The 24,980-nt window shown below is 71.1% G+C and overlaps 5 protein-coding genes across 5 annotated transcripts; 3 read left to right on the top strand and 2 right to left on the bottom strand.

The window, feature by feature from the left end:
- Positions 1–215: 215 nt before the first annotated feature.
- Positions 216–1,615, top strand: AURANDRAFT_64082 (hypothetical protein; the record flags this gene model as incomplete). The annotated part of the gene is made up of 2 exons (XM_009038916.1): positions 216–976; positions 1,177–1,615. The coding sequence occupies 2 exons, from the start codon at positions 216–218 to the stop codon at positions 1,613–1,615; spliced, it is 1,200 nt and encodes a 399-aa protein (XP_009037164.1).
- Positions 1,616–3,732: 2,117 nt separating this feature from the next.
- On the bottom strand, positions 3,733–6,276 carry AURANDRAFT_64081 (hypothetical protein; the record flags this gene model as incomplete). Its single annotated transcript, XM_009038629.1, has 1 exon — positions 3,733–6,276. One exon carries the CDS (start codon positions 6,274–6,276, stop codon positions 3,733–3,735), a length of 2,544 nt encoding a protein of 847 aa, XP_009036877.1.
- Positions 6,277–8,769: 2,493 nt separating this feature from the next.
- AURANDRAFT_15177 (hypothetical protein) lies at positions 8,770–9,243 on the top strand (the record flags this gene model as incomplete). Its single annotated transcript, XM_009038917.1, has 1 exon — positions 8,770–9,243. A coding segment is annotated over one exon (474 nt), but the record flags the coding sequence as incomplete, so codon positions are not given.
- A 10,987-nt stretch (positions 9,244–20,230) lies between these two features.
- AURANDRAFT_26371 (hypothetical protein) lies at positions 20,231–21,352 on the bottom strand (the record flags this gene model as incomplete). Its single annotated transcript, XM_009038628.1, has 2 exons — positions 20,231–20,488; positions 20,534–21,352. Coding segments are annotated over 2 exons (1,077 nt in total), but the record flags the coding sequence as incomplete, so codon positions are not given.
- Positions 21,353–22,595: 1,243 nt separating this feature from the next.
- On the top strand, positions 22,596–23,552 carry AURANDRAFT_71610 (hypothetical protein; the record flags this gene model as incomplete). Its single annotated transcript, XM_009038918.1, has 1 exon — positions 22,596–23,552. The coding sequence occupies one exon, from the start codon at positions 22,623–22,625 to the stop codon at positions 23,520–23,522; it is 900 nt and encodes a 299-aa protein (XP_009037166.1).
- Between the last annotated feature and the right edge of the window lie 1,428 nt (positions 23,553–24,980).

Genomic DNA, 24,980 nt, shown 5'->3' with positions numbered 1-24,980 from the left:
TCATGGGGCCTGGTGTCCTGTGGCCTCAGACTTTACACGAGAGGGATGCCTGTTTTTTTGCCGAGTTTCGTCTAGAGCGATATAGTGAGCTCCCAACGCAGCCCCATCACCGGCTAACGCAGCAGCAGCGGCGCGCAAAGGCGCCGACGCCGACGGGCAGCAATCGGGCTGCTCCTTCGGCATGATGAAGTCGCGGCGACATTGCACTCGTGACGATGATGGCCATGACGAAGGTCATTCGGCCGCTGCAAGTGCTCGCGCTGCTTCTCGCACAGACCCGAGCGCTCTCGACCATTGCAAAGCCATTGACGACGACCTCTTCTTTAAGAGCGCCGGGCCTCCTGACGACGCCCGTGGAGTCGCTGCGGAGCCTCATCGGCGAGGCGCGGACGCGCTCCGTGTGGAAGGCGCTGCGCGAGGGCCGGGACCCGTGCGTCCAGGAGGAGACGCCCGAGCTGTCGCGGTGGACGCGCGAGACGCTGACGGCGGCCTACGGCTCGGGCGCGGACGCGCGCTGCGCGGACGCGCGGACCGCCGAGGACGGGACGACGAAGCTCCTCGTGGAGTTCGGCGACCGCGACGCCGTCGAGGCCGTGCTCATCCCGCAGCTCACGCGCGGCAAGGCGACGTCGACGTTGTGCGTGTCTTCCCAGGTCGGCTGCGCCATGGGCTGCGCGTTCTGCGCGACGGGCAAGATGGGCCTGATTCGGTCGCTCACGGACGACGAGATCGCCGCGCAGCTCTGGCTCGCGCTGCGCGCGGCGCGGAGCGTGCCGGACCTGCCGCCGCTGCGGTCCATCGTCTTCATGGGCATGGGCGACGCGGGCACGAACCCGAAGCACGCCAAGGCCGCGGCGGAGTGCTTCACGGACCCGGACCGCTTCGGCTTCTCCCGGCACCGCCTGACGCTCTCGACCGTGGGGCCGTCGCCGTCGGCGTTCCTCGCGCTCGCCGCGGCGCCGGGCCAGCTCGCGTGGTCCGTGCCAGGGCAGCACAAGAGAGCGAAATTCCCAACTTCAAAGGCTCCGATCTCGGCCATTTTCCACTCGTTTCGGCTGATTTTTGGACGAGCGATCATCTCTCGGAACGGTCTCGAAGCGTGGATGTGTTTTCCGTAACGCGCGCGCGCGGAAAACTCACATTGAAGCGACGTTTTATCACTCTTGTGCTGCCCAGGTCCGTGCACGCCGTCGACGCGGACCTGCGCAAGCGGCTCGTGCCGACGGCCGCCTGGGAGCCCGAGGCGCTCCGCGACGGTCTCTTGGACGCGCTCCGCGCGACGCGGCCCATGCACTCCAAGGAGCGGAGCGTCATGCTGGCCGTGACGCTGTTGGCGGGCGTGAACGATAGCTTGGAGCACGCGCGCGCGCTCGCGGAGTTCGTGCAGCCGGTGAGAGCGGAAACGCCGCGGCTCATCGTCGACCTCATCCCCTACAACCCCATCGACGCCGCCGACGCCTTCCAGCGGCCGTCCTTCGACGCCGTCAGCGCCTTCCAGCGCGAGCTCAAGGCCCACGCGCCGGGCCTCTTCATCGGCGTCCGCAACGCGCGCGGCGACGACGAGGCCGCGGCCTGCGGCCAGCTCGCGACGAACGCGCAGAAGCGGCGAAGGTGAGGTGCTGTTAATACACGCTTCTGTTTTGTTTGTCTACACGAGGATGCATGCATGCGCTTGCAAGAACGATCGTGATTCGATGGATCAATCGCCTCAAGAAACCGGAGTTGCCGCAAGGGCAGCCCTGCGTCGCTGCGATGGTGGAGGATTCGGACGACCATGGCGACACTTCGTCGTGCGACGACGTCAACGCGTCGGCGTCGTCGTGCGAGGCTGAGCCGGTGTGCTCGCCGCAGCCGGAGAAGCGGGCGGCGAGCACGCCGTGGAGCGTCGTCGACGCCCTCCTGGGCGTCGCGCTCGCCGGCGCCATCGTCGGCCTCGTGCTCGCCGCCTACGCGCCGATGCTGGACGCGTACCTGGGCTGGGGCCTGGCCGGCGAGTGGGACGACCGGTCCAACTTCCTCGAGAACGAGCTCGTGCGCAAGCCGCTGAGCCGCGAGCTCCTGCGCAAGATGTTCGCCGCGGAGCGCGTCAACGTCTTCGAGCCGCTGGGCTGGCTGCTCAAGGCGCTGGTCCAGCGCGCGACGGCGGACCTCGAGGAGGCGTCGGGCCTGCTCACGGTCAACGCCTGGTGCCACCGCATGGCGACGCTCGGGCTGCACGCGGCGTGCGCCGTCGCGCTCTTCGCGGTCTGCGCCGCGGTCCTGGACGCCGCGGCCGTGGGCGCCACGCCGCGCCGCCGGCGCGTGGCGGCGGCGGCGGCGGCGGCGTGCTGGGCGCTCCACCCGGTCCACGTCGAGGTCGTCGGCTGGACGTCCGCGCAGCCGTACCCGCTCGCGGCGTCGTTCATGCTCGCGGCGCTCTGGACCCACGTCGCGCTCCTGCGCGCGGAGCGACGCGGCGGGCGCACGGCGGTCTTGCGCGTCGTCGGCCCGACGCTCTACCTCTGCGCGACGCTCTCGAAGAGCGTGACCATCCCCGCGCCCGCGGCGGTCTTCGCGCTCGACCTCGTCCTGATCCGAGCGCGCGCGCTCCGAGCCCGCGCGGGCCACCTCCTGGGCTACGCCGCCGTCACGGCGGCCATGGTGCCCGTCACGCTCCGCGCGAACCGCCTCGGCCACGACCCGGACGCGGACGTCATCCGCCTCGACCGCGTCGAGCAGCGCGCGGCCAAGGGCCTCGTGACGATCTTCTTCTGCCTCTCCAAGGCCGCCTACCCGGCGAAGCTCAGCCCCCACTACACGCAGCGCGACCTCTACTTCGAGCCGGGCCACGACGACTCCGAGGTCTGGGTCGCCGCGGCCGCGTTCGTCTTTTTGAGCGGCGCGGCGGCCGCGCGGTGGGCCGCGGGCGTCGACCGCGGCGCGGCGCTCGCGGCCTGGGTCCACGTCGTCGCCATGTTCCTGCCGACCTGCGGTCTGATCCAGCACGGCATGATCCAGAAGGGCGGCGACCGCTACCTCTACCTGCCGTCGCTCGCGATGGCGCCGCTCGCGGCCGCGTCGCTCGCCTCGAGCTTCGACGCGGGCGCGGCGCGGGGCCGGCCGCGGGCGCTCGTCGCGGGGCTGCTCGCGCTCGTCGGCTTCGCCGCCGCGCTGGGCGCCGCGGCCAAGGCGGACCGCGAGCTCTGCCAGATCTGGCGCAACGACGTCGTGCTCCTGGAGCACTGCGTCCGCGCGGACCCCTACGACTGGCGGTGCCTCGACACGTACGCGGAGTACCTGCTGCACCACGGCGACAACCATCGCAGCAGCGCGGACCTCCTCGCGCGGGGCCTGCGGGCCGTGGACGACCTGCGCGTGCCGCGGAACCCCAAGGTCATGGTCTTCCGGGGCAAGTGCCTCCTGCTCCTCGGCCAGAGCGACGAGGGCTGCCGGCTCATGCACGAGGTCACGGAGCTCTACCCGCACGCGCCCTACGCCTGGAACAACGCGGCCATCTGCGACCTCATCGACCCGGCCCTCCGCGACTTCCAGGGCGACAAGTTCCAGCGCGCGCTCGACCTCGCGGTCCGCCACGAGCACAAGAGCGCCGCGGCGCGCAACCTCGAGGTCTACGTCGCCTGGCGCGACGGCGGCTACCACGGCCAGTTCGACGGCACGCTCGTGTATTAAGCGCTAGTTCCGGATCCGGGCCGTGAGTTCGACGGCACGCTCGTGTATTACTACTATTAGGTGTTAGTGCCGGATCCGGGCCGTGCCGCCCATCCCGATGCCGCCCATGGGCTTCCCGCCGTAGAGCCCGCGCGCGCCCGTGTTCTTGGCGCCCGCGTTGGCCCACGTGTCCTGGCCGGCGTTGCGCTTCGACAGCTTCGGGGGCTCGAGCTTGGGCGGCTCGACGTCGCGCGGCGCGGCCGTCGGCGGCGCGCCGATGTTCCGGGGGTCCGGCGCGCCGAGCTCGCACGTCGGGTCCGGCGGCGCCGCGCCGCCGCCGCCGCCGCCGGACTGCTCCCGCGGCAAGTCGTCCTCGGGCGTGAAGGTCTCCGTGTCGTCGGTCAGCGACCCGTCGGTCTTCGAGACGGCCGTCGCGAACGCGGCGGCCGCCGAGACGGCGACCTGCGCGTCGCGGAGGTCCGCCAGGGGCTCGTCGACGAGCGACCGGCCGCCGAGGGACTCGGGGCCGTAGATCTTGATCTGCGGCGTTTCGTCCGCGTCGCAGTTCTCGTCCGCCTCGCACTCGGCGACGAGGACGGCCGCGCCCGCGTGCCGCAGGCTCCGCGCCCGCGACGCGAGCGCCATCTCCACGGCCGAGGCATGCGGGCTCGCGCCGTCGACGAAGAGGATCGCGCGCGTTTTGTTCAGGTTCGTCGTTTGGAACTCCGCGAAGGCCTCGGCGTCCTCGGCCCTTTCGAGCGTCGCCGCGGACGCGACCAGGCGCGCCGACTGGCGCGCGAAGGCCGCGAGTCTCGCCGGAATGTTGTCCAGCGTCGCCTCGATCGTCACGCGCCCGAACGACTGGCGCCACGCGTCCCAGGCGGGCGTGCCCCCGTTTTCGACGAGGGAGCCGATGCGCGGCGTCTCGGAGAAGCCCGGCTCGACGCTCTTGCAGACGGCGTCCTCGAAAACGGCCGCGTAGCCCTTGCGCTGGAAGCTGCCCCCCGCCTCGGCGTGGTGGCCGCACGCGAACGCGCCGAACTTGACGTCCACGTCCGCCGGATGCGGGCCGGCCTTGACGGCGCGCGCGCCGAGTTCGACGAGAGGCGCGACGGTCCGCGACATCATGCATCCCGGATTGTACAGAAAAATCACCCAGAGCGTCGTGGTGTCGGTCACGGCGAGGCGGACGGCGCCGTCGTCCTCGACGGTAATATCGCCGGGCGTCGTCAGTTCGAACACATCGCGCGAGGACCCGAAGAGGCCGTCGTCGGTCTCCTCGTCGAGGCGGAAGCGTTCCCGCGCCTGCTCGTCCGAGTTCTTCAGCCCGTCGTAGGCGTCCTGGGCCGCGCGGAAGAGGTCGTCCGCGCGCGCGAGGGCCTCCGGGTCGTCGATCTTGGACGCGAGCGCGCCGCGCTTGTCCGGGTGCAGGACGCGGCCCATTTTGCGGAAGGCGGCCTTGCAGTCCTTGGCGCTCGCCGCTCGCGCGACTCCGAGCACGGCCCACGGCGCCATCGCGGCGATCGCGCGCGCGGGCCGCGACAGGAGGTCGACGATGCGCGCGAGGGCCGCGTCGCCCTCGTAGCGCGCGTCGTCGTCCGCGCACGCGAGTCGCCACATCGTCGCCGGCAGCCCCTTGGACGCGTCGGCGGCGCCGGGCTCCTCGCCGCACTCCGTCCACTCGGGCTTGTCGTACGACGGCTTGCCGAACGCGGCGCTCGTCAAACAATGCGGCCGCGCGTGTCTCCTCGTGCTCGGTCGGCGCCCGATGTTCACGACGTCGGCCCAGGCGGGCACGCCGGCGTCGAACGCGTTCCGGAGCCGGAGGACGTCGCCGCCGAAGGCGGGCGGCTCGTCGGGCGCACGCACCTCGCCGGGAAACTTGAGCGATTGCTTCTTCGCGAACTTTTCGTCGCCAAAGTCCGCGCTGATGCGCGCGCCCGAGACCGCGTGCTCGAGGATCACCAGGGTCTCGCCTTCGGCCGACTCGAACGCCGACGGCCGCCAGAGCCGCTCCGCGCGCTCGGACGCGTCCGTCGCGTCGCAGGGGAGGAGCAGGAGGCCGTCGCGCGACGGCGGCGGCGCCGCGGCGTGCGCCTCCTCGGCGAGGAAGACGAGCGGGAAGCGACGGTTGATGCGCGCCGAGTACGCGTAGTCGGGCGTGGGCCGCACGGCCACGACGACGCCGTCGACCAAGCGCCCGTGCCGGTACACGTCGCCCGTGCCGTCGCCGTCGACGTGCTCGCGGAACCGGATCGCGTCGCCGACGCCGAAGCGGTAGGGCTTGAGTGTGCCGCCGCCGCACGCGCAGCAGTGCTCCGCCGCCGAGTCGGCGCCCGCGCCGCGCGCGCCGAATCGTTCGCACCATTTCTCGCCGTCGGCCTCGGCCCGCGCGTACGCCGCGCACCCGTTCGAGCCGTCGGTCCACGCCTTCGTGTCCTCGCAGACCGGCGTCGCCGCCGCGTCGTCGCCCGCCGCCACGGCGCCGCTGTCCACGCTCAAGCAGCTGAAGCCCCGCGACTCGACGGACTCGATGGTCACGTTCTCGCAGGCCGAGAGCAGGGAGAAGAGGTCGTTTGCGTACGTAGTTGCGAGCAGGGCGAGCAGGGGCTTGAGAACGAAGCGCATGATTTGCGGCGCACGAGATCTATACGTCCGTGGAGGGCGACGACGCCGACCTCGGCCTCGAGATTTTTGTCGAGATTTTTGCCGTTTTTTTTCGGCGAGCAGCCGTGCCAAGCCCGCCGAGGCTGGAGGCGCGGCCGACGGCGGCCGCCTGACGACGGGGCTCCTGCGGTAGGCGTCGGAAGTAACGGACTCGCGCTACTGGTGCTTTGGAGTAGCTTACTCGCAGTAGTCCTAGAGAATTAGAGCGGCCCTATGCGTGCGGGCGGCCAGAGGCGGAATGTCGGCCGGCCGACGAGGTAGCGCCGGTCCAGGTCGCCCCAGATGCGGCTGTCGACGCTGACGCTGTCGCAGTCACCGCGGACCCAGACCGCGCCCGGCGCGACGGGCCCGTCCCGGCGCCGCGCGTTCGCCGCGACGGCGTCCGCGAGCGCGGGTTTGGGCGGCTCGCGGCAGGCGGTCGGCGCGTCGGCGCGCGCGTCGCGCGGCGCGAAGTCTGCCGCGTCGCCGGGCAGGCCCGCGACGCGCTTCACAAATTGTGCGCTCGGCGCCACGGAGCCGCCGACGAGCTCGCGGAGCGCCGGCGGCTGGTCGAAGACGACGACGTCGCCGCGCTCGGGCAGCGCCATGCGCCGGAGCCCGACCTTGTCGACGAGCAGGACGTCGTTCTTCGCGAGCGCCGGCGCCATGCTCTCGCTCGGGATGACGTAGACGGACGCGTAGGTGCGCGCGAGGAGGACCAGCGGGATGGGCGCGACGGCGGAAAGCAGCCACGCGACGACGAGGCTGACGGCCTTGGCGCCGTCGCCGCCGACGGCGGGGTTCGACGCGACGTCGCGGCCGACGCGCGCGGGAAACGCGAGCGGGTCGAAGCGGTTCCGCCACGTCACGGAGGGCACGCGCGCGTCGATGGCCACGGGCCAGGCGACGCCGTCGACGTTCGCCGTGTTGTCAACGGCGGGCCGTACCGTGAGCGTTTGAGCGTCGCCGCCCCGGAAGCCGCCGGCGATCTCCATGACGCGATACTCGCCGCCAGACGCGAGCGGTTTCAGCGCGGCCTCGCCCGCCGGCGAGTCGGCGACGGGCACGAGGACCTCGCCGCTCCGGAAGCCGTCGCGCCCGGGCGCCGCCGCCCGGGCGACGGCGCCGACGGCGCCGCGGAGCGACGACGACGTCTCGCCGGACCGCGCCGCCCAGACCGCGATCTCGCCGCGGATTGTCACGGACGCGTCAAGCGGCGGCCAGGCGTGCGCGCCCCAGTCCGCCGCGCGGCCGCAGGATTCCACGGCCTCCGCGGGGCCGCAGAACGTCATCGCGCCGCGCCACGCCGGCGACCCGCCGGGCGCGGCGCCGCCGCAGCCCGCGGACGTCGCGACGACGGCGCCGCCGGCGACGACGGACAGCGCAAAGGACGCGTCGACCTCGTCGCCGGGCCGCCGCGGCACGTAGCGCAGGTAGACGGCCGCGCCGCGCGCGCCCGTGAGGCCCCGCGGGTAGTAGTCGACGCGGAACCGCGCGGCGCCGCAGTCCGTGGCGACGACCTCCGACGACGCGAAGGGCACGTCGCCGCCGAGCGCGTCCTTGAGGCTCCGCGGGTTGTCCCAAAGCGACTGGTCGTTCCGCCGCGTCGTGAGCGCGGCCTCGAAGGTCGTGACGGACTGCGGCGTCGCGAGCGCCGCCGTGGGAGCGGTGCGTGCCATCGACCGAGGTGCGGCAAACGCTGCGACGCGAGGCGGTGCGAACGCTGCGACGCGCGACAATACTGCAAAAACGACCGCAGCGGCACGCGACGGCGCCATCACGCCGCCACCGCAGCTCTTAGCGCAGAGCTCGATCTCCCAAGGCATCATGAACGTCAACTTGAAGGAAATATGGCTGCGACGGGTGTTGGCGAGTGCCTCCTCGAAGTCGAGCTTCCGTAGCCTCGCGGGCGTTTGTTGTTCTGCTGTTGGCGTTGTGGGCGTGATGCGCGGCAGGGAGGACATGGTCAGCCGGCCGCGCTGGGGTGGGGCTTTAAAGAGACCCGCTAGAAAAGGCAAAAGTTTGGGTTTCCAATTTAGATTATCGGCGCGCTTCGGGCGAAAGTGTCCGGTGCTCTGTCGCGCTCAAAAGCGCTCTCTCTTAGCGCCGTCCCCCCCGAGACGCGTAATAATTCGCTGACCTGGGGCGATGGACATGTTCAACCCGTCGCGCCCGCCGCCGATCCTCACGGACCAGCCCCCCCTGAAGCGGGCCCGCATCCCCCAGGTCGTCAACGCCGTGTCGCCGCTGCACGGGGCCCTGGGGGGCCAGCTCAACGCCTGCTACGACCCCGTGATGATCCTCAAGGCCGCGCAGTTCCCGCACCCCTTGTCGGCGCCCCTCGCCGGGTCCTCGGCCCGCGTGGTGACGCCGCAGCGGGGCGCGGCCCTCGGCGGCCTCGCGGCGGGCGTGCCGCTGCCGGCGACGTCCCCTTCGCGGGCGTCCGGGCGGCCCGCGGCGGCCAAGACGGGCCGCTGGACGAAGCGCGAGGACGAGAAGCTGCGCCAGACCATCGAGGCGTCGGGCCCCGACGAGGGGGCCCGGGACTGGGCGAAGATCGCCGCCGCGGCCTTCGAGGGCGGCCGGTCGCCGGGCCAGTGCGAGGACCGCTGGGAGAAGGTCCTCAAGCTCGGCCTCGTCAAGGGGCCCTGGACGCCCCACGAGGACGAGGTCGTGCGCCGCGCCGTCGGCGCGGGCGTCGACGCGGCCTTCAACTGGTCCGAGGTCGCCAAGCTCCTCCCGGGCCGGCTCACGAAGCAGGTCCGCGAGCGGTGGCAGAACCACCTCGACCCGCAGCTCGTCAAGACGCCCTGGACGCCCAACGAGGACTACCTCCTCGTCTCGCTCCAGGCCGTCCTCGGCAACCGCTGGAACGAGATCTCCCGCGCCTTCCAGGGCCGCTCCGAGAACGCGATCAAGAACCGGTGGAACTCGAAGCAGCGGCGCCGCTTCCTCGGCGCCGCGGCGCCGCCACCGGCGCCGGGCTTCGCCGCCGCGCCCCGGGCCCCGGCCTGCCGCGCGCTGCCGGGCCTCGACGACCCCAAGATGACCGTCGTCAACTTCAAGGAGGCGCTCCTCGCGACCTTCGGCTCCAACGCCGAGCACGAGGCCGCGACGATCCTCCACAAACTCCGCACGGACGAGGACCGCGTCGACTCGCCGCGCGCCCTCGCCGCCGCGGCGTGAGCCCATCCACATACGCCCCACCGCCGCCCCGTCGACATCGCCCCCCGAGCCCCCGAGGAAAAAAAAAAAAAGTCCGGAGACGCCGCGCCGACCGCGGCGCCCCAGCGCGGGCCCCGCGCCGCGCGGCCGAGCGACCGGCACGCGCCAACCGCACGCCCCTAAACGGCCCTTCACTGTGCGCGCGGGGATGCGATGGTGGGCCGGGGCGCCGGGCGTCGGTCGAGAGGGGGCAGGCGTGCCAAGCCCGAGAGCCCGGCGAAAAATGATTCGGTCCGCTGCCGATCGGAGCGAGCGTTCCGCGCTCTCCGAGCAATTCAAATGTAAAACGTCGGCGTCAGCACGTCAGCACGCAGAATGCTAATTGTGCAACGTCAACATCACCGCTGCCCCAGTTGGGCTGCCCGAGTGCCGCTGGCCGCAGCGCGCGCAACGCGGCCGCAGTCCGACGCGACCATGTCGTTCCACCGACGCGCCTACGTCTTCCTCGTCGTCTGGTGCGCCGTGCTCGACGGCGTCGCGGCGCAGGACACGACGCGGCGGAACGTCAACAGCGCGCACAAGTCGCGCCGGGGCCGGGACCACCGCATGGCGAGGTATCGCATGGACCTCTACAAGCGGCTGATCAAGTACGTCTTCGCCGGCGTCCTCGCGCCCATCGTCCTCACCTTCGCCTACAGCCTCGTCAACGACCCCGCGGTGCCGCAGATCGCGCGGCGCCTCGGCGAGGCCGCGCACGAAAAGTTCTCGACGCGGCTCTCGAGAAAGCCCAAGGCCCGCTAGGCGGACGCGTAAGTGCGCAAATTCAGCAGCGATTCCCTCGCGCGCAGCTTCGGCGTGCGGAAGCGCGCGCGCGCGTTTCGCTCCCCGCCGCGAGGCTCGTTGGACCATTACTCGCGGTCGTCGGCGATGTACCCCTCGAGGGCCTCGACGTCGCGCTTGAGGGCCAGCAGCACGCGCTGCTGGCGGTCGTACTCGATCTCCGCGGCGGCGAGCGTCGCCTTCTGCTTCTCGAAGGTCGTCCGCATCTCCTTGACCTCCTTGCGGACCGCGGCGTCGTCCTTGGCGGCGACGTCCTTGAGGTGCGTCGCCGTGCCCGTCACGGCGGTCTCGTACTTGTAGCGCGTGAAGAGGTAGGTCTCGAGCTCGCTGAGGGCGCCGCGGGGCTCCTTCATGTGCGCCTCGCACTCGAGCTTGTAGAACTCGTCGCGCGGGTACCTGGCGCATCGGACGGTGTGGTCGAGCTAGCGCGCGATCGCTCGTCCGAACATCGGGGGCCGCGGCGTCGATCGGACAGCGCTTCCCCCCCGCGCGCGCTTCCCGCGCCGCGGCCGCGCGGCGGCTCCATGAGCTCCCAGGTGCGCTCGCGCTCGTAGCGCTCAAAGTCCGGCAGCTCCTCCGGCGCCGGCGGGAAGAACTCCTTCTTCTGGACGAAGGTCGGGTGGTTTCGCCAGCGGACGCGGATGTTCGCGCCCTCGGGGATGTCCTCGAGCGACGTGTCGATGGGGTAGCGCTTGTAGGGGCCGACCTCGACCCAGGTGTCGCTCTCGCCGTCGAAGCGGCCGAGGTGCTGGCCCTTCTTCGGGTCGAAGGCCGGGTAGCCCTTGACCTTGGGCCCCCACTCGCCGCCCTCGTCCTGGAGCCGCCGGATGGCCTTGTCCGCGAGCCAGACGACGGGCCGCCAGAGGTCCTTGAGCTCGATGATGTACTGGACGCCCGTGTCGCTCTGGTCCTCCATCTCGCCCATCATGTAGAAGCACTTGGAGCCCTTGGGCCGCTGCTCCATCATCGCCGTGTTGTCGCGCGACTCGGGCATGGAGAAGACGCTGTCCTTGGGCCGCGCGAGCCAGCGCGAGTCCGGCGGGAGGTCGGGCGCCTCCACGAGGGGCAGGTTGTTGGCCTTGTTCGACATGTTGAGCACGCGGAGCTCCGACGCCGACAGCGGCCGCGGGTCGCCGGGCTTGTACTCCTCGAGCTCGCGCGGGATGGGGAAGCCGAGCTCCGTGCGCTTCTCCATGTACTTGGCCTCCTTGATGGCCGCCTCGGCCTTCTTGCGCTCGGCCTTGAGCACGTCCTCCTTGGCGTGCTCCGCGTCGACGTGCTGCTGCATCGCCGCGAGCTCCGCGGCCATCGACGCCTGGACGAGCTTGGGCGTCTCCTTGCGGAAGGACGGGCCGAGCTTCTTCGCCTTCTTCTCCTCCTCGTCCGTGTCGTACTCGAGGGGCGCGTTCTTCCGCTGCTCCTCCTCCATCTTCCGCGCCTCCTCGTAGTACGACATGGTGGCTCGGGAGGACGGCCTCGCGCAAAAAAAGCTCGAGCGCGGTCGACGCTACGTCGCGGCGGCTCCGGCGCGACGGCGCGGGGACGGCGGCGACCGCGTGTTCGCGCGGCGCGGCCGACTTCTCTAAAAGTCGACTACCACCCTCGCAGCAGCCCCGCAGAGCCACCCAAGAGGTATGCACAGTGCACTGCAAGTACTGTCATGATGATCTGGAGCCACCGATAAAATTTAACAAAGGAACTTGCCGTTCACCGAGTCGCCCGTGAGGCGCCCGAAGTCGGCGCACCACGTCGCGTCCAGCGAATCGAAGGGCGCGACGCAGTCGCCGCCCTTCCACGCGTTGCCGAGGGCGAAGGCGAGGCGCGCGACGTTGGACGTGAACTTGCCGACGAAGCCGTCCGCGGCCGCGAGGAGGAAGACGTCGTCGAGGAGCGCGGCGGCGTCGTCGGCGGCGGCGGCGTCGCCCATGGCCCGGAGCACCTTGTTGTAGTAGCCCTGGCCGTAGAGCCGGGCGCGGTCGACGCCGCGGTTCGCGACGAGCACGGGCACGCCGAACGCGTCGCCCGCCGTCGCGTTCGCGAGCACGTCCGCGTCGTCCGTGGCCAGGTAGACGGCCCGGTAGCCGTAGCGCGATATCATGCGCCTCGCGCGGTCCGCGTAGGCCGGCAGGCCGTCGCAGACGCGGCCCTTGTGCTTCCGGAGCTCGTCGCGGCCGCCCTTGAGGCACGTGTCGCCGCGCCTCACGTGGACGCCGAGCACGGGGCCGCGCGACCGCCAGCCGAGCGCGTCCATCGTGCGCCAGACGCGCTCGAGGGTCGCGTCGTCGGGGCGCAGGAGGAACGCCGCGGCCTGCGACGTCCACCAGAAGAGGCCGCGGCCGCGGTGCCGCGCCGGGATCCGCGGCTCCGCCGCCCGCGAGTAGCGCCGCGCGGACTCGGACGCCTTCGGGGCGCTCGCCGGGCAGCGGTCGAGGGGCCGCAGGCCGAGGCACGTGAGGTCGCCGGACGCGCAGCCGACGCGGTCGAGCGCGGGCGTCCGGAACGTCCGCTTTTCGTCCGCGGCGGCCGCGAGGGGCTTGAGGAGCGCTGAGAGCTCGCCGCCGAGGCCGATGGTGCCCTCCATGCGCCAGGCCGCGCCGCCGTCGCAGTCGCAGGCCCCGTCGCGGAGCCAGTCGATTTGAAGCGCGACGGCGTCGGCGTCGAGGCCGCACGCGCGCGGCGGCGGCAGGCCGAGCGTCGACCGGCCGCCGACGGCCGGGCCCGACGCGGCGTAGCCCAGGGTCGCGTTGCGCGCCTCGAGGGCGTCGTAGAAGGGCACGGCGCCGAACGCGCGCGACGCCTCGAGCACGGCGCCGACGGGCAGCCGCGTGTCCCGCGCCTGTGTGGAATTCAAATCTTCAACCCGACTTCAATGCGACATTTTCGACGCAATCTCTTTGGCTGTGCTTCGAGAACTCGACGAGAGCAATCGATTCGTCCAAAAATCAGCCGAATCGACTTCGAATTGACCGAGCTAGAGAATTCTGAAGTTGGTCAGGACCACCCAAACCAGTGGTTGAATTCCACACAGTCCCGCGCCGCGCGGAGCGCGCCGCCGAGGTTGACGCGCGTCGCGTCGAAGGGGTGCGACAGCGACTCGCGGCGGAAGCCCCGCCAGCGGCCGACGGCCGACTCGGGCCGCGACGCGAGCGCGCGCGGCCGGGCCCGCGCCGCCGCGGCCGGCGCCGCCGGCGACGCCTCGTCGTCGGCCCGGCGCCAGTCCGTCTTGTTGGCGCCGCCCTTGGCGTGGAGCGCGTACTCGAAGAGGTGGAAGGGCGACGTGAAGTTCGTCGCGGACGGGCACGGGTGCGCGCGGCCGAGGTCGACGCGGTACTTCGCCGCGATCGCCGCCGCGCTCAGCGCGGCGCCGCCGTCGAGCTGGTGGCGGTCCCGGCGCCCGTCCGCGCGGCCCGCGAGCGCCGGCGCCCAGGCCTCGGCGCAGAGCGCGTACCAGCCCTCCCGGAGCGCCGCGCGCGGCCCGCCGTAGACGTAGTCGCGGACCCACGCGTCGAGCGCGGCGACGGGGTCGGCGCGCGCCGCGAGGTCCGGCGGCAGGAGCGACGCCGCGACGGCCGCGACGCCGCCGTAGGCCGACGGCGCGCCGGCCGCGAGGCCGGCCGCGAGGCCGTCCGCGGCCGCGGGGCCGTCCGGGTGGTCCGTCGGCGCGAGGACCCGATCGTAGACGCAGATGTCGTTGAGGCAGCGCGACCGGGCCGCGTGCGTCGTGCCGTAGTAGCCGCTCCAGGCGCGCACGAAGTCCAAGGCCCTCGTCGACGTCGCGTCGAAGGTGACGAAGCCCGTGTCCGGCAGCGCGCGCTGCGCCGACGCGGGGTCGAAGTACGCCGCGGCCGACCCGCAGCCCGTCGCGTCCGCGGCGTTGGGCACGACGTAGCGGTGGATCGTCGCGACGTCGTGCTTCAAGGCGAAGGCGAGGAAGGCGGCGTCGTCCAGGGGCCCGACGAGCTCGACGTCCGCGTCGACCCAGACCGCGAGGTCCGTCGAAGCGTCGGCCGCGGCGGCCTCGACGGCGTGGCGCAGGGCCGCGACCTTGCGGAAGATGAAGTGGGCCTTGACCGTGAGGCCCTTGGCGTGCTTGGGCAGCGCGCCGCGCCGCGCGCGCCGCATCGAGTTGTCGTACGCGAGGCCGAAGACGGACGACGACCGGCCCGCGCCGCCGGGCTCGTCGCCGCGCGCCGCGAAGGCCTCGAGCCAGGGGTAGAGGACGTGCAGGTCGTAGTCCCGGAAGCACGTCGCTTCGCGGATGACGCAGCGCGGCAGCTCGTCGGCCGCGCGGAAGCCCCGGTGGCCCGCGCGCGCGTCCGCGGAGTTCTCGTGGTACACGCGGAGCGCGACGCGCAGCGCCGCCGCGCTCGGCACGAGCAGCGACGCCGTGCGCACGGCGTTGATCGTCGTCGCGACGACGACGCGCGTCTCGCAGGGGCCGCAGGCAGTGTGCGCGTGGTTCGTGCGCAGCGCCGCGAGGAGCAGCCAGCGCAGCGCCGTCGTCCACGCGCGCGCCATCGCCGCGAGCGCTGCGATGCGATGCGATGCGCGCACGGCCGCGATCTATGCGATGTCGCGCGACGCGTTTGGTTGCAGCGCCGCGGCGACGCGCGCAGCGCGCGCGGCCTCGACGCCGACCACTTGCTGTGGCAAGTTGATCTCGAGCTCCGAGCGCCGCCGCCGCCGCCGGCGTCGCCGCCGGCGCGACGCGCGCGAGCGCATGTTATGGTAACTCGCTTCGACACCATTACCCTTCGTCCTTCGCGGCGTCCTGGGACGACGCGCGGAGGGAGCTCCGGCGCCGCGACTTGCCGGCGGGCGTCGGCGACGCCGCGGACGCGACGAGCGACAGGAGCTCGCTCGCGAGCGCGCGGCGGCTCGACGGCGAGAGGAAGCGCGCGTCGTGGACGGCGCCGGCGACGAGGCGCTCCTCGTAGAGGTAGGCGGCCTCCGCCGCGAGGCGCGCGTCGTCGTCGTCGTCCGGCGGCGGCGGCGGCGGCGCGGCCGCCGGCGCGGCGTCGAGCGCGAGCGCGCGGCGGCGGAGGGCGGCCCGGAGCCGCGCGGCCTCGTCGCTCCGGTCCGGCGGCCAGGCGCCGTCGTCGAGGCAGGCGAGGACGAAGGCGCCGCAGCCCACGCGCGGCGCGCGCCGCGGCGGCCCGGGCGACGCGGGGTCCGCCGCGGAGAGGACGCTCGTCGTCGAGTCGGAGCGCAGGTGCGGCGCGTGCGCCGCCTGGGCCTCGGCGACGGGCGTCGCCGTCGAGAGGAGCGAGCAGCGGCGGAGGCGCTCCGTGGCGACCGCGACGAGCTCGCGCGCGACGTCCGTGTACGTCGCCAACAGCAAACTCAGGTCCGGCTTCTTGATGAGCTGCATCTCCGTCGTCGCGCCGCCGCACAAAATGGCCTTCCAGTGGGCGCCCAGGAGGCAGCCCTCGTCGCCGAAGTAGGACCCCGCGCGGAGCCGCGCGAGCTGGCGCGCGCCGGGCACCGACGACACGCGGACCGCGACCTCGCCGGAGACCACAAAGTGGACGGCGTCGGCGACCTCGTCGCGCTGGAGCACGACCTCGCCGACGGCGCTGAGGAGCGGGACGAGCTTGATGACGGCGTCGGCGACGAAGAGCCGCGGCTTCGCCGCGAAGAGCGGGATCTTCGCGATGAGCTTGCGCTCGAGGTGCAGTGCCAAAATGCGGTGGAGGGGCTTCGAGAGGGACGAGATGAGCTTGCTCGCGTCGCTCTCCTCGTCGCGCCAGCCGTGGCCGACCTCGAACTGGTGGCGGAGGTGCTGGTGCATGGCCGCCGCGAGCGGCGCGGAGATCTTGTGCTTGTGGATGAACGTGTTGAGCGTCTTGGACCGCGCGGACCGGTCCGAGGCCTTGGAGTCCATGCCGTGGAAGATCTTGCCCACCGTCGTGATGAGCACGGCGTACCAGGTGACGCCCATGACCATGACGAAGCACGTGTAGACCATCTCGTCGGCCGTGTTCGGCACGACGTCGCCGAAGCCCACGGTCGTGATGGTCGTCAGCGCCCAGTAGAGGGACACCATGTAGAGGAAGAAGTTGCCGTCGCCCCGGCTCAGGCCCTCCATCTGGATCCACGTGCACTGCTTGTGCCGCGCGTACGCGTGGCAGTCGTCGAACGTGTAGTGCTCGTTCTCGTAGGTCGTGCCCAGGGAGTACCAAAAACACGCAAAAAGGTGGGCGCCGACGAGGGCGACGATGACGATCTGGCACATGCGCACCATGCCCGGGTTGAGCTGCGCGCGGACCATCGCGCGCTGGATGATGCCGTCCATGCCGTAGACGCGGACGATGCGCATGAAGCGGAAGACGCGCACGTAGCGGAACATGCGGGGCAGCTTCGAGGCCTTGGCGAGGCGGCCGAGGTCCTTGTGCTTGTCCTTGGTCTGGCCCGCGAGCGCGATGTCCATCGGGAACGTCGCGACGACGTCGAGGAGGAAGAACGTGCGCAGGTAGTGCCGCGCGATCTTCGACGGGTCCGTCACCGTGCGGCCCTTGTGCTCGTAGGCCGTGACGAAGCTCAGGCAGATGTCCACCGTGAAGAAGACCGTGAGGAACCAGTCGAAGACGTAGTAGACGTACGTCGGCCCGACGAACGACACGTTGTAGGGGATGTAGAAGATCATCATGAGCATGACGAGCGCCGACGCCGTGTCCCAGGCGACGCGCGTCGGGTCGTCGGGCTGGAAGACGAACCAGGGCACGACGAGCTGCTTCTGCGTGTCCGCGGCGACGCCCCACGACTTCAGGTGGCTCCGGAGCGACCCGCGGTTCACGGGGTTGCTGTGGATCTCCCGCGACTGGCGCACGATGTCGTTGAGCGCGCCGACGGCGAGCACCGTGTTCTTGAGGAGGCGCCAGCGGCGCAACGCCGTCCGCGGCGCGGCCGCGGCGAGCGCCGGGCTCGCGGCGACGCGCGCGCGGAGCCGCTGCTTCGTCTCCGCGTCGGGCTTCTCGAAGACCTTGACCTCGTTGCGCGCCTCGCCCCAGGGGTGCGTCACGGGGCACCAGAGCGCGTCGACGTCCTCCCAGCTCCGCCGCTTGTTGTGGCCGAGCTGCTCGTGGTGCCCGCCGCGGCGCCGCGTGTGGCGGTCCGACTTGACGCGGTCCCGCTCCTCGGGGGCCGCGCGGCCGTCGTCGTCGTCGTCGTCGTCCTCGTAGTCCTCGTCGTAGGCGTCGTCGTCGTCGTAGTCGTCGCACGTGTCGTACTCGGTGGCCGCCGCGGACTGCGTCCGCCGACTCCGGCGCCGCAGGCTCCCGAAGGGGCCGGCGGGCGCGTCCTGCATGGACTCGAGCTGCTCCTCGAAGAGCAGCTCCGCCTCGCGCAGCGGCTTCTCGACGGTCGCCGGGATGACCTCGCCCGTCGAGTCCGTGCGCTCGCGCCGCATGAGCGTCGGGTCGAGGCCGTCGGCGCTCAGGCGCCGCATGAGCGTCGTCTCCTCGGGATGGCCCTGCTGCGACTCCCGCGACGACGATCTCCGCGTCCGCGTGGGGGCGAACTCGACCATGGTCCGCGACGGAGCAGCCCCTCGGATCCGCTAGAAGTCTGGGGCGCCCATCGAAACTCTCGCGGGCTTCATGTTGAGGGGAAACATGAAGGGCCTTGAACTACTCGAGCATGGCTCCGTCTCGACGCTTTGTTGCGTGCTTCGCGACGCTGTCGCTGGCGGCGGGCTGGGTCGTCCGGGGCCCGGCGACGCGCTCCACCGCTCTGCACGCCAAGACCGCGGTCAAGAAGAAGAAGAAGGCCGTCGGCGGCGGCTTCGGCGCGGCGCCGAAGAAGAAGAAGGCCGTCGACCCCGCGGTCAAGCTCTTCAGGCAGGCGCTGAGCGCGTCCAAGGACCTCGTGCGCGACGCGCCGACCGACGCCCAGGCCTGGCTGCGCCTCGGCGCCGTGCTCAACAAGTACGGCGAGTACGCGGAGGCCGAGCGCGTCTTCGCCGCGGGCGTCGCGCGGTGCCCGGACCGCGACACCGAGGGCCCGGGCCTCGACGCGGCGCTGCTGACGCTGCGCGGCCACAGCCACGACTACCACTACGGCCCCTGCGCCGAGCGGTCCCGCGACGTCGGCTTCGAGGCCGTGCGCGTCGGCGGCGCCGACGCGGACCTCCTCGAGGGCCACCGGACCGTCGAGTGGCGCGACGGCGAGGCGACGGCCTACTACTCGACGGCGCCCTTCATTCCCAGGGACGAATGCGCCGCGGCCATCGAGATCTGCGAGCGCCGCGCGGCGGAGCTCGGCGGCTGGCTCACCGCGCGGCACGCCGAGGCGGCGACGACGGACATGAACGTCAAGGACGTGCCCGAGCTGCTCGCGTGGTTCAACGAGCGCCTGCGGGACACGCTCTTCCCCATGCTCGCGGACCGCTTTCCCGAGAAGATCCCGTCGGCCGACGCGATTCGCGTGCACGACGCCTTCGTCGTGAAATACGACGAAAACGCGCAGCGGTCGCTGCCGACGCACGTCGACGAGAGCGCGTTCTCCTTCACGATCGCGCTCAACGACCGGAGCGACTACGAGGGGGGCGGGACGCGCTTCGAGCAGGCGCTCGCGGAGGACGGGACCTGGGCGCCGCGCGTGCTCAACGCGGACGCGGGCGGCGTCGTCGCGTTCCCGGGGAAGGTGCGCCACGGCGGCTCCGCGATCACCGCGGGCACGCGCTACATCATCCCCCTCTTCTGCAACATCGACGAGAACGCGTCGAAGGAGCCGCCGGGCTACGTCCTCGCGGACCTGCTCCCGGGCCTGCCGGACGTGGAATAATTTATTAGGGTGCCTCCTACTTCTTCATCTTCGCGAGCTTCTTCGCGAGGGCCTTGAGCGCCGCGGCGTCCTTCTTCGCGTCGGGCGCGTTTCCGACGCCGTCGGCCGCGGCCTTGAGGAGCGTGGCCTGGAGGCCCGCGACGACGGCGGGCTTGAGGTCGCCCGGGTGGAGCGCGCCGGACGCGAAGTCCGCGGTCATCGCGGCCAAATCCGCGGCGCCGTAGGCCTTGTCGCCGCCGTTCTCCGGCGACCGGTTGATTTCCAGCGCGGGGAGCAGCTTCGCGGCGACGAGGAACTTGGCGAGGTCGAGGGGCGGGTTGAAGGCGACGTTCTCCGGCTCGCAGAAGGCCTTCTTGAGCTTGCGCTTCGCGCAGTCGGCGCCGTCGCCGACCCAGAAGTCGACGTTGTCGTCGTCCGCCGCGTCGGCGGCCTGGAGCCGCAGGGACGTGGCGTCGAGCGGGGCGAGGGCCGGCGCGGCGAAGACGTCGCCGCCCTTCTGCGCCGTCTTCTTCCAGTACTCGACCGCGAGCGGCGACGGCGACTCGGGGTCGGCCGCGGCGTCGAGGACGACGGACGCGCACGCCGCGCCGACGTCCGCGCAGCGCATGAGGGCCGCGATGACGCAGCCGACGCGCGCGCCCATGTCGTCGCCGGACTGGCCGACGTGGGCCTGCACCTCGTCGAGCTTGAAGAGGCGGCCCGCGTTGATGACCTCGATCCAGTACTCGGACGGCCGCGCGAGGATCGCCGCGGACTGGACCGCGAGGCCCAGGCGCTGGGAGACGCCCGGCGAGAAGAGGTCCGCGAGGCCGCAGACGGCGCCGAAGAAGCGCCGGTGGAAGGCCGCGACGCCCTTGGCGTCGCCCGCGAGCGCGTCCAGAGCGACGGCGGACCAGTCCGCGGCGTAGACGACGCCGACGAGCGCCTTGTCGGCGTCGAGGGCCGCCGCCAGGCTCCGGGCGGCGCGGAGGGCCGCGGACAGGGGGCAGGCGAGCTTGGGCACGGGCGCGAAGACCGCGGCGATTTTCGCGCCGCCTTTCACGGCGGCCGCGATCGGCGCCGCGCCGAGCGCCGCCGCGAGGGCCGCGCGCCGCGGCGTCGCCGGCGCCTGCTTGGGCGCGTCGGCGGCACACGCGCTCGGGTCCGCCTTGTAGGAGCGCACGCGGCGCAGGAGCTCCGCGGCGCGCGCGTCGTTCGCGAAGTGGTCGCGGACGGGTTGGAGCATCGCGTCGACGGCGGCGACGAGCGACTCCTTGAGCGCGTGCTCGCTGATCGCGCCGTCGAGGAAGGCGTCGCAGACGGCCTGGGCCGTGTCGTAGGTCGCGCCGCCGACGGCCATTTTGGCGCCGGGCCGGCAGAAGACGATGTGGCGCACGTAGTCGAGGCACGGGTTCTTGAGCTCGTCCTTCGTGAGCTGCATCTCGCCGTCGTGTTTGAGGGAGTCGTCCACGGTCCGGGGGCAGTAGGCGTTGGTGAGCTTGCGCCGGACGTCCTCGGACGAGTCCTCCATGAAGATCGCGGAGTCGGCGTCGGATTTCGACATCTTCGCCTGGCCCGCCTTCAAGCCGTAGAGCATGTGGTGGCTCAGGATGATGGGCTTGAACTTCAGGTTCGCGGCGTCGCAGTAGTCGCGCGCGAGCATGTTGACCTTGCGCTGGTCGACGCCGAGCTGGCAGATGTCCGCGCGGAGGAAGAAGACGTCCGTGCACTGCATCAGCGGGTAGAGGATCTGCGCGGCCGTCAGCGTGCCCTCCGCGCGGCCCATGATCGTGCAGCACTTCTTCACGCGCGCCACCGTGAAGCGCCGGGCCATGTCGAGCATCTGGGGCCAGTACTTGTCCGCGGACGACGTGATGTCGTCGGACGCCCAGCGGAACTCGACGCGGTCCATGACCATGCCCGCGGCGCGCCAGACCTCGACCAAATACTCGCCGACGTCCTTGATCTTCGCCAGGTCGCCGCCCATCTTGTCGTTCATGAGCGCGAACCAGTCCGCGACCCAGAAGACGAACGTGCCGCCGGCCGCCGTGCACTTGTTGACGTTCATCGCCTTGTAGACGCCCTGCGCGATGTGCATGCGGCCCGACGGCTCGAAGCCGTCGTAGAGCCGGAAGGCGCCCGCCTTCTTCTCCAATAATTTCTCGAGCTCGGCCTCCGTCTGGCACTCCTCGCCGACGCTCTTGACGAGGGCGACGCGGCCGGCGAGGGTCGACGCGTCCGGGCCCGTCGCGGCGCCCGTCGTAGGAGTCGTCGCGAGCGCGGCGCTCATGGCGTCCTTCGCATCCGCGCCGGGCACGAGCACGGACGGGTCGCGGCCGCTCCAGCCGGCGGGCCACGCTGCCATGCTGGCCTCGTCGCTGCGGCAGCTCAAGCTCTTGCCGGCGAGCTGGCTCTCCAGAGCCTCTGAGCTCGCCGGGGCGACTCGCGGCAGATCGGCAGCGGCGCGCGCGCCGGCGCGTCTAGCGATGTTTGCCAAAACTGTCGCTGTCCGTTAAGAGTGAAGGGGTGGGCCGGCTGTTCGCGCTCGGCGTGGCGGCGCGGGACTGCCGGGCTCGACAGATCAGAGTGAGACTGCGTTGCGTTGCGGGTATCCTACGCGCTCGCGGTGCGCGCCGCACGCGGCGACGTAGGACGCCGTGTCGTTGTAGTCCGCGCCGTCGGACGCGGCCTCGAAGCTCGGCTCGAACTTGATCGCGGACGCGCCCGGGCGGCCAAAGACGCCGTACTGCTCCGACCGCGAGAAGTCCGGCGCCGTCACCAGCAGAAGTCCGCACGACCTACGCGCCCTCGCAGGAGGGAGCTCAGCTGAGCTAGCGACCAACGACATTCTACGTTCTGACAAAACGGCTAAACACCAGGACAGGCACATTGACATCGCGTCGAACATCTTGTATTTTACAGGGCGTATTCTTTCCGCAGGAGACGTTGCCAAACTTACATCAATCGAGATCCGTGTTCGCGGCGCAGGAACAGGGCGACGAGACGCTGCGCGCCACGGGCGCCGCAGCCCGGCCCAGCGCTACCGCAAACAGACCATCATATAGGCCCGAAGCATGGCGCGCGCGCCAGTGCACCGATCAAAACTCAGATTCTGATAGCCTGGATTTAAAAGTCAACATTTTTGTTGAACTTCAGCACTTTTGTTGAAGTTAAATCTTGCGATTTCGCGACCCGAACCAGCGACCGCGCGCAAAAAGCCATCGCAAACGTGCAATTAACGCGCGAATATCATCAAACTTGCTTTGATACGACCATAACCCAATTTTGGCCGTGATTTCAGCCCGCGGACCGCCGCGACACCGCGCCCGCGCGCGCGGTCGACGTACAGCCTCTATGGACGACTAATGACTCTGGCTCCGCCGGCCGGAATTCGATGATTGATCTTTATTTATTAATTTCGTACGGGTGCACCTAGATGTACGTTGATCGGGGCACTGGCGCGCGCGGCGCGCGCGTTGCTCGAGCGTTCAAGATGCCGAGATGTTGACAATCGATAAAGAGGCGCGCAGGAGAAACACTCGTCGAGCGCGACGCGAGTAATGAGCTTCCAGGATTTAAGCCGCAGGGGCTCGTCCAACGGTGGCGTGACGAGCGGCGGCCCGTCCAACGCGCCGCGCCGGTCGAACGGCGCCCCGCCCCCGCGCGGCCTCGACGGCGCCGTGGACGCGATCGCGGAGAACCTGCGCCAGTTTAGCCACAACGTGTCGCTCCTGGAGCGGCTCGCGGACCACCTCGCCGGCGCGCCGCGGGCGTCGGAGGAGCTCCTGCGCCAGATCGCCGCGCAGCAGGACGTCGTCGAGGAGCTCGCGCGCGTGCTGCGGAAGGCGTTCGGCGACCTCGTGCGCCGCGTCGACGCCGCGCCGCGCGCGGAGCAGGGCCGGGCCCGCGCGGCGCACGCGAAGCTGCGCAAGGACTTCGACCGCGTCCAGGGCACGGTGGGGCGCGCCGTCGACAAAATCAAGTCGAGCCGCCGCGCGGCGCTCGGCGCGGGCGGCGCGGCGGCCGCCGCCGCGCCCCGCGCCGGCGGCGGCGGCGCCGCGGTGGACCACCGGGACCTGCGCGTCGCCGTCAACGACCGGCCGAGCTCGTCGAGCGGCGGGCCGCACCGCGTGGGCCGCGCGCAGTTCGGGCCCAGCGACGCGCCGGGCGACTTGGACGTCATGATCGGCGAGGAGCGCGTGCAGCTCCAGGTCGCCATGCAGGAGGAGGCCATCAACGACGCCATCCTGCGCGAGCGCGAGGAGGAGATCCGCGAGATCAACCAGAACGTGCACAAGGTCAACGAGATCTTCCGCGACCTCGCGACGCTCGTCGACAAGCAGCAGGGCGAGGTCGACCAGATCGGCGAGCTCGTCGAGAAGAGCCACGCCCACGCCGAGAAGGGCCTCGACCAGGTCCAGAAGGCCGCGAAGCTCCAGCCGTCCTGCGTCGTCTCCTAGCGGGCCGCGCGCGACGCCCCGGCCCATTTTCCGCGCGGCCGCGCCGCGTACACACACCGACGCTCCATCGTAGTGTGCCCGGGCGTCGAGCGTCGCTCCAGTTTGTGAATGCCGAGCATGCCGAACGTCACATGAAACTTCCATTAAATATCCGTAAGCGGGGGCGCGCCGCCGCCGCCCCGGAACGCGCCCTTCACGGCGTTCTTGACGCGCGAGCCGAGCTTGGGCTTGAAGACGACGGCCTTGTCGAGGAATGCCCTCAGCTCCGTCTTGCTCGACGTCGCCAGCGTCCGTTCGACGCGGCCGTCGTTGAGCAGGCAGAACGCGGGCGCCTTCGCGACGCCCAGGTACTCGGCGATGGACCGGTCGCGGCCGACGACGGCCTTGTAGAAGGCGCCGGCGTCGCTCGACGCCGCGTAGCGCGAAAAGGCCGGCTCGACCGCGCGGCACGCGCGGCACGTCGGCGCCGAGACGAAGAGCACGCCCGTCAGCGCCTCGAGGTCGCCCACGGCGCTGAGCTTCGTGACGTTCGTGGCCGACGCGGCTTCGCCGGGCGGCGCGCGGCCGAGCAGCATGCGCGCGGCGGACATGGCGTCCTCCTCGGGCTCGTCGGCGGACATGGCGTCCTCCTCGGGCTCGTCGGCGGCGCGGAGCACGCGTTGCCTAGTGCTCGCGTGCGTCGAGCTTTTCCATGGCGGTTGCAAAGCGGTTGTGAGCCGTAGCGCGCACAGCAGCAGCGCTGCGCGCGCCACCATCGCGCGTCGGCCTTCCTGGAGCAGAGCGCCGGAGCACAGGAGCAGCGGCAGCAGCAACAGCAGCACGCTCCCACCCTGCGATCTCACGAGGCCCTCCGCTTCTTCCATAAGCAAAACTAACCCTTGACGGAATAAACTTCACTGAGCTCGATGAACTTTGGGATATGAATGGCTGTGAGCGCACAGCCAATATTGAAGAAGATGCAAACTTTAAAACGAATGGCTCGCATCGTTTATGATATATACGTTGGGATTTCCTATATGTCAAGACCTCGTTGCAGTAACCTTGCAGTTCAACAAGACTTCGCTAGCGGCGACAGCGTCCAAAGCAAGCCGGACGGCCGCAACGACAACAAGAAAGAACGCGCAGAAACTTACCTCGCCACGGCCCCCGCGGCCCGCCACGCGCGGAGCGTGCCCGCGGCGTCGAAGCCGAGCGATCCGAACTCGTCGAAGGTCCGCGAGACGCCGTCGAACCACGCGCGTCTTTCCGGTTCCGCCGCGGGCGGGTCGCGGCCGAGGTAGGCGCCGAGGCGCTCGTAGTCGCGCCGGTAGAGCCGGCGGACGCGGTCCCGGAGGCCCGCGTCGAGGTGCGACGCGTTGAGGGCCGTCGGGTCCTCGAGGCGCGCGTCGCGCGTCGCGGCGCAGGGCGCCTCGAGCTGCGCGAGCTCGGCGGCGTAGTGGTCGTAGTCCAGCACGTGGC

This window comes from Aureococcus anophagefferens (genome assembly GCF_000186865.1).
Source record: "Aureococcus anophagefferens unplaced genomic scaffold AURANscaffold_9, whole genome shotgun sequence".
Lineage (NCBI taxonomy): Eukaryota > Pelagophyceae > Pelagomonadales > Pelagomonadaceae > Aureococcus > Aureococcus anophagefferens.
This window is presented reverse-complemented; position numbering and strand designations above follow the sequence as displayed.